The sequence below is a fragment of the Zea mays genome, chromosome 4, assembly GCF_902167145.1.
Source record: "Zea mays cultivar B73 chromosome 4, Zm-B73-REFERENCE-NAM-5.0, whole genome shotgun sequence".
In the NCBI taxonomy this organism is placed as follows: Eukaryota; Viridiplantae; Streptophyta; class Magnoliopsida; order Poales; family Poaceae; genus Zea; species Zea mays.
In genome coordinates, this window is record NC_050099.1 from 63,030,691 (window position 1) to 63,038,591 (window position 7,901).

At 43.5% G+C, this 7,901-nt stretch overlaps 2 protein-coding genes across 2 annotated transcripts; one reads left to right on the forward strand and one right to left on the reverse strand.

Moving 5' to 3' along the window:
• Positions 1–869: 869 nt before the first annotated feature.
• On the reverse strand, positions 870–7,010 carry LOC103653311 (uncharacterized protein At4g14342). The gene is made up of 5 exons (NM_001353377.1): positions 6,875–7,010; positions 6,639–6,750; positions 5,804–5,889; positions 5,598–5,721; positions 870–1,122 (listed from the first exon to the last, which is right to left on the reverse strand). Exons 2-5 carry the CDS (start codon positions 6,642–6,644, stop codon positions 1,075–1,077), a joined length of 264 nt encoding a protein of 87 aa, NP_001340306.1. The 5' UTR covers positions 6,645–6,750; positions 6,875–7,010; the 3' UTR covers positions 870–1,074.
• On the forward strand, positions 6,059–6,928 carry LOC103653310 (uncharacterized). Its single transcript, XM_008680248.3, is given in 2 exon segments — positions 6,059–6,768; positions 6,872–6,928. Coding segments are annotated over 2 exon segments (297 nt in total). The 5' UTR covers positions 6,059–6,528.
• Positions 7,011–7,901: the final 891 nt, after the last annotated feature.

Below are 7,901 nucleotides of genomic sequence, written 5' to 3' on the forward strand. Positions count from 1 at the left end.
ACTGAAGATAAATAAGATATAGAGGAGAGAACATTTTACAGCAGATATAGAGGCTGGTGCTCGAACCCAGGACCTTCCGTTACAGACGGTAGACTCTACCGCTGCACCAAGCCCGCCCTTCGAAAAACATCAAAATGGACTACACTATAATCCTTTTAGGGATCCGTTCCTCTAATTTCAAATGGGACTGAACCGCAAGAATAAGTTTAGGGTGTGTTTGGTTTGGCTTTTGGTTTTGGCTTTTGCCCCCTAAAAGTCAAAAGCCAAACCAAACGGCCAAATCTAGGAAGCACTTTTTTCTAAAAGCTGAAAGCACCTCTATACCTGCTTTTAGTGGCTTTCCGATTGAACTGTGAAAACATATATTGAAAAACTTTTAGCGACTTTTAGTGGTTTCGACCAAACGGTTTTTAGTTTTTTAACAGCCCACAGCAGAATTTTCTACAGCTCACATCCCACCGCAGCTTTTTTCACAGCCACAGCCCAACCAAACAGACCCTTAGACTAGTGATGAAGCTCCACACAAGTGATCCAGAAATAAATAAAAAATGAAAGTTTAGGACATAAATACACCACCTCCTAAATAGCAACCGCCAGCGCATTTTACTCAAGTTTTATTATATATTTAAATAGATTACATTTAGATATGTAATAAAAAATATGGGTCTAGGAAAAACTAAAACTTATAATTACCAAAACGACCTATAAGTTTGACCTAAGGCAGAGGTTTAGCTAATTGCCAGTTTCAGATTGGCAGCATCTTTCTAGGTAAGAACGGCACTCCAAATTCCTGATACCCGTGTAGCCTGATTGCAGCTGAACAAATTGTTGTAGGCAGTCATCAATCTCTTGGGCTTTTTTTTTTTTTCTTTCACATTGGCTGAACACACCACAAAAACACAACAATGGGGCAGGCCAGCATTTGGTTAACAATACATACGGGTTCTATGTATCACAAAAGAGACTAAAGGAAGAAACGTGAAAGGCATGCTCGCACATAGTACGATGGTAGCTAAAAGCAAACACTACAGGAACCACTGGAAACACAGAAACTATGCAGCACCAGCTAGCTCTTCAATCTTCATCTCTCTCGGGAGGAAGGCCACAAGGAAGCAGCATTTTCTGTACAAAGAAACAATCAATCGATAAATTAATATTGTCTTATCTCATTAATATGTGTGCTAGAAAATGGTCAAATATGCAAGTGCAGCCCTTGAACTACGGATATGGATAAATATCAATAATCTTCTAGAGTTTGGTACAAGTATGGGGCATGCGAACAATGAAGCCTGTGAACTAATAGCAATATTTACACCCTGCTAGTGGCTGGAAAAAATTGAACAGTAATCCACTGAATTTGATGGAAGGTTAGATGCCAAGTTCACACTCATGTATGGGGTTCATTGTCATCCTGCGTACTCAACACATATTCACTCGCAATCTGCCAAGGTTAGATGTCTGTTTTCAGATGCAGTGTTGCATGCCACATTAGCTTGTCGACACATTTGCTTCAATGTATACACAACGTATAATCACCATTAATGGAACTGGCTTCAGCGGTTGATTTTAATTGGCTAGGATCAACTACAGTACTAGTGCCGTCTAGTAGGGGCGGGCAGTTGATTTAAAACCTCTCCTAGCTACAGCGCTCATTAAGGGGGTGTTTGAATGCACTAGAGCTAATAGTTAGTTGGCTAAAAATTTGCTAGTGAAATTAGATAGCTGACTATTAGCTAATTTGCTAAAAGCTAGGACGTTTGGATGTCTTCAGCTAACTATTAGCTCTAGTGCATTCAAACACCCCCTAAAACACATATGAAGGGCTTGTTTGTTTTAGCTTTTTTTCTAACAAGTTTTTATTAGAATCTGGTTGTGGGAAAAAGATGAAGCGGTCCATAGGGTTTAGGATCTACAAAGTGACGAATTCCTACTATCGCGATGACACGTCCAATTCTATGTTCACATTGGTTTTGGACGGTTTTCACCAAAGTGATTCTCACAAAAGTGAGCTGAAAAGCTGGACGTTTGGCAGTCCGCGGTAGCTTCCGGCGGCCAGAAGCTGAAACAAACACCACCTAAGTTGCTTGGCTATCTTACAAAACCCAAATAATTTGATTTGAGTGCATCATTATTCATTAATAAGTTACGTGAATATTGTCAAGTGTACCTTGTATGTACTAACTAACTAATAGAGCATCTATATCTAACCAAGAGATGTCTGTTCTACTCACTGAGGGCTTGTGTTTGGAAGCAAGGAGATTAGAGGGTCCAATCCCCTTGCTCCCAAACAAGCCCTAAGGGGTCTTTGACAAGCATCGTATACATCCAATCCCTTCAAATAAGTGATTCAAAATGTCTATTTCATAGCACAGAAGATTGTCACTAATTATGCACCGTTTACATAATTATAAGCTATGTCCATCAAATTGTAAGATTTTTCAATTTACTAAATACACAAGCTGCATAATTACTTTCACCCTTGAGGTTATAGGTAAATGATTGGCATATGAAAAGACAACTGAACTGCGATTTAATTTTATTTTACAAAGACAGCCCATATGAACTTCAATATGTATATGATTTTATTAAAAAAGTCTACGCTTACATTAATATATGTAGATGGCCAAGCTATTAGTACCACCATCTAAAAATATAAGGCGTAATTTATTTCATTAGGACAAGCCTTTGTCCAAGAATTACTCTTACTACATAACATTTGTGACACAAAATTGATGCTAAATTCATATTCAAAAGTATTCCCTCCAGTTCAAATTATAAGATGTTTTAGCTTTTCAAGATACATTGATTTTTTACTGTCGGGTACCATAATTAGGGGTCCCCCAGTACTCCTAAACGTGGCTGGAGAACATCTTTAAAACAAACCATAAAGACTGGTAAGCACGGTTCAAAGTTAAGGCCTCATCTACCGAGGGACGCGATCCCGTCTCACCCAAGGCTAGCCTCGGGCAAGAACAGTAGTCCCGAACGGATTCACGGCTCGCCCGAGGGTCCCCTCAGGCAGTGGGCGCACCCCCGGCTCGCCCGAGGCAAAGCTCGGGCAAACTTTGTCGTATAGCGGCCTCGGCCAAATCACCTTGCCACCGACCGTATCACGTGCGCATTTAATGCGGAGATCACCTGACACCTTATCCTGACACGCGCGCCTCAGTTGGCAAGGTCGAAATGACCACAGTCACTTCACCCTTTTACTGATCGTTCTGACAGGATAACAACACTATTCATCCCGTTCCGACCACTGTGCCAACCACCGGGGTAAGACTAACAACAGTAAGTTGCTGACTCTCCCGAGTTCAGCCTCGGGCGCAGCAAAGAGTTCCGCCTCGCCCGACCCAGGCCTCGGCCCCAGCCTCGGCCTCGGGAGGAATCATCACCACGCCCGACCCAGGCCTCGGCCTCAGCCTCAGCCTCGGGAGGTCTTCGCCTCGCCCGACCTAGGCCTCGGCTTCAGGAGAAATCACCGCCTCGCCCGAGACGGCCTCAGACCGACTACGCGAACCGGGAATACAACACTATCCTTCCCCTAGCTAGCCACCTCAGGCTACGAAGGAACAAGACCGGTGTCACATCAAATTACTCCAGTAGCAGGTAATGATGATTCCCGGCATGCGCCCATGACGTCGACTGTCCTCAGCTCTCTACGAAGGCAAAGAAACGTCAGCAGGACCTGGGGCCGCACCGCCAGCTACGCTTCTACAGGGCTCAAGTACTTCTCCGCCAGCCACGTTAGCACATAGCTACACCCCCATATGTACAGCTGGGTCACCTCCTTGTATCTATAAAAGGAGATGCCCAGGGCCTTCCCACGACACGTTTTGAAGGCTTACTCAGACGGCTCACCCAACATCATCACAAAAAACACTTCAGGGCAAACCTTCTCTCCACAACACTAGACCTCTCAAGAGACCTGGGATCCGTTCCTTCTCTCGCAAAACTTGTATCCTCTACTACAAGCACCCCGGTGCAAGATAATATAAGCCTCATCCTCCCTCTTGTGTTTCATCTTGCATCAATCCATCCGGGCAGGGACACGCAGCATAAAATTCACTAGTCGGTTGAGGGCCCTCCGGGTTCGAAACACCGACATTTACTATGCATCTAGCTGAGTTGGTTAGATGGTCTAAGTAGCACTCCTCAGGTCCTAAGTTCAACTCTCTGTGGGAGCAAATTTCAGGCTGAGGTTAAAAACAAGTCACTCGTTGGTTCCCTTGACCGACATGGGTGAATCGACCTATGGTAGGCGGGCCCTCGTGTAAAAGGCTAGTCGTGTCGGTTGGGTCTCAAAGCACGGGTAAGGCCACAGGGTGGTGCGGCATCCCCATGTATGAGGGGGCTAGCATTCGTGGCTTTTCGCAGCCGAGCTCCGATTGAGCTCTTCTGTGAAATACCATGGGGGCAGCCTTTCCCCCACCGACCGAGTTTTTTTAAGTGCATAACAAAAGTTATGTATCTAGAAAAGTCAAAACGTCTTATAATTTGAAACGGATGGGGTCCTTATCTATGATTATGATTTTACATCAGATAAATGGCATGTTACAGAGTAACTATTATTCAAAGCTTGTCCTCACCAAACAAAATATGTTCAAAGAGAACTTTACAAAACAACAGTCTATTAGGCAGTGCTACCTTGTGTATAGAACTGAGGATGGAAAGAAAATAGTAGAGCAGTAGACAATTTTATCAATTCCGCTTTCTAACCAATCACCATACTTTCTTGCACAGAAAAAGAAGGTCCTAATATTTTGGGTAGCATCATATTGTTTCTCAGTTCTCTCAGACTTGTATTGTTTCTCAGACTCATCTTTTTTTTGGGTAAAGATTTATAGAATCCTTAACCAGAAGAGCTGTTAAGCCAGAAGATAACTCACACATGGCTAACAGTGATTGCACTTAGATACTCACACATAGCTAAATGAAAAAACCAGCAATGATGCTATACATACATAAACCCTCATCTTGTACTAAGCCATAATTTCACTCAATATTTACCAAGGTTCTAAAAGATGTTAGGCGCTAGACAAGCAGTAGGCCACTTCCTAGCACTTAGATGGACTAAACATAGATTAAACATGATCAAGAGTTGGCGATTTTTTTATTTATTTTAATCTTTATTTTTTTCTGGAACACATATGGCTAGTTTAAATGCCCAACTTCGATCTCAGAAGAAATTGTAACACAGGTAAGGCAATTTCAATTCCAATTATTCCAGACTTGCAAAGAAGTGGTGAAGGGACTTGCAATTTTGATCCTCGTCGTGTTTCCATTTTCACTAGCTCTTCTGCGTGCTTTTTTTCCTGACAGCTAGCCGGCGTGGTCACACATAGCCCACCAAGCCAGCCAGGCCACTGTGTTTTTGTGTTACTCCGCCACTTAAACACTGCCCACGCCTACGCATACCACCTAGAGGTGTGCAAGGCTTTATTTGATGCCCAGGCCCTAAACAAGACACTAGGGGTCCATTTCAGGTTCAATCGTGAGTAAACATAAGTCTAATTAGGTTTTTTTTAACCATGATATTTATGCGCTAGAATTTCTCTAAACATTTGAGCTATAACTTAGAAGAAGAGTGGAGGCAATACCTGCATGAAATTGTAACGTTCTCTTCCGATCGATTCGTTCTCAGCAATGGCAAAATATGCTAGCATTGGATAGTGCCCAATATAAGAGGCATAACTGTCTCTCTGGATGTTTACAGCCCATTCACTGTAAATAAGGAAACAAAATTAAGCATTGATGTCTTATAATTTAGTAGCATCTTTTGTTACAAAAAGAACAGGATACTTACAATCTAGACAAATCAGCATGCCCTGTACCAACATATTTGGCTTGAAGATGCTCAAGCTGAGAGTTTATGTTGAACCTATCGCTAGCCTTTCAAATAGTAAATTGTGTTAGCAGTATTGCATTGAAAATGTCAGAAAACCTAGCTACTGAACGAACACTGAAGACTAAGATCCAGTTGAACCTTTAAAGAGAAAACGTAGAAAACATCAGATTATCAGAAGCCCACAAGAACAGGTAACACCCACCACACTTCTTAAAATATGCCAGGCAGATAAATGAACTGCACTATCTAAAATTCGAAGTGTGTGCGCCAATGAGCTTTAGCAAATAAACAACAAACACAAATTCATGCTCTTACAAAAGGTATATCAGGTTATTACACCAGGGCTATGTAAAATGACTCATACAACTATAATCCTCCACAATACTAATTGGGGGGAAAATATAAGCACTCCAATAAGAGTATATATATTATACAAAATTAACACCCCAAAGCATTACTATTAGCTCAATAAAATAACAAGCAGCGTGTAGAACAAGCTCTAGTGGGTAATGCTTTGGTTTGAACTTATGATAAAAAGAATAACAATAGCAATTCCACCACCAAACACTGAACCACACATCCAATCCACTCTGCACTAAATTTCAGACAAAAAGGAATTGAGTTAATTGTATTTCAGGCCTCCATCTATAAGTTCCGTAATATCAAAATAGGACAGGAAAAGCATGGAAGAACAGTTCTCCATTTTTAACCAAATGAAAATTTCTAGTACCGCAGCATATAGAATACAGATCACGCGCCAACCAATCAAGAGAGATAATCCAGTACTACCCACCTGCATGATGGTGTGCTGTGGTCCGGCACCTCAAGCGAATGCTGGCAACTCCGGATTTAGATGCGTGACTAGAAGCAGCGGAGGACCCAGTGAAGAAGATTGGGTGCACACCCTATAATAAAAAAAGTTAGTATGCATAATACATGTTCATACATTTGTTATTAAATAAGATCAGTTTAAGTTAGGGTTTGGGTGCTGGGTTTCACACGGCAGGAAGGAGAAAATGGGTGGAGTACCTGGCGGTGCTCGCCGCCGAAGAAGACCTGGCGAAGGGTCTGACGGAGACCTGAGCACCTGGCGTACGGCGGCGGCGGTCGCCCAGTCGTCGCCAACTTCCACCGAGAGAGCGAGAGAGCACACAGCGGACGCGGGGTAGCAGGAGAACAATTACACAACGCAGGCACGAAGGGCCACAGAGATAAACGCAGCACGCAATTCTTGGCTCCTGGAATTGGCCTTGCCCGTCCGTTTTATTTATTTATTTTTATTCTTTGTATTTATTATATTTATATTTTTTTTTGGCAAACAATTGTTTATAAAATTGCAAATCCGGCTGAACGTTGGTTGCCATTGGTTGAATTGAAAGATTCTTTTTTCTAAATCTCTACTAGCTACAAGGGTAGCCTGCCTCTCCCTCGTTCTGCCTTTTCTCAATCCAGACCGTCCGTTTGTTGTCATGCCTCCGTTTTTGTGTATCGTCCGTCCATTCCGCGTCCCCCCGCCCGCGCGAGCGACCTAGCTCTCGCTCGTCCGTCTGCCACCGCCACCTCCCCACATCCCCTGCGCGAGCTATCCCCCGTGTTCGCTCCGTGTGTCGGCCTCCCCGTGCGCAACCGCCCCACCACCACCTCAGTGTGTTCTCTCCCCAATCCCCATGCGAGACCACCTTCCACCGCAGCCGCGACCTCTCTTAGACTCCCCTCCTCCCCCTGCCTCCACCGCCCTCCCCTAACATCGTTGCCACCGTCGCGCCACTCGCTCCCGTGGATCTAGATCCAGTGGATGTAACTCTAGGGCCTCGGCGCAGGCAGCCTGGGAACGCGGTCGTGTAGCCTAGTGTAAGGAAAATGGACCCCGGGCCATTTGGCTAATTGAGTTTTGGTGTTTGATGATCAACACAATCCGTGAACTAATGAGTTTTCTAGTGTTTGTGTTTGTAGTTCACAGGATACAAGATTAACTTGGACTAAGGAATTGAGGAAAACAACACCTCAAAAGAAGACATTAAAAAGATCCAAAAAAAAGTCCAAGTGTGTTGCCTGT

What these genes read in the sequence shown, in the direction of transcription:
- LOC103653311 (NM_001353377.1), bottom strand. An exon ending in CATGCTGATTTGTCTAGATT is followed by an intron (nt 5,722 to 5,803) that starts GTAAGTATCCTG and finishes CCTTATTTACAG; the next exon opens with TGAATGGGCTGTAAACATCC. An exon ending in AACGTTACAATTTCATGCAG is followed by an intron (nt 1,123 to 5,597) that starts GTATTGCCTCCA and finishes TTCTTTGTACAG; the next exon opens with AAAATGCTGCTTCCTTGTGG.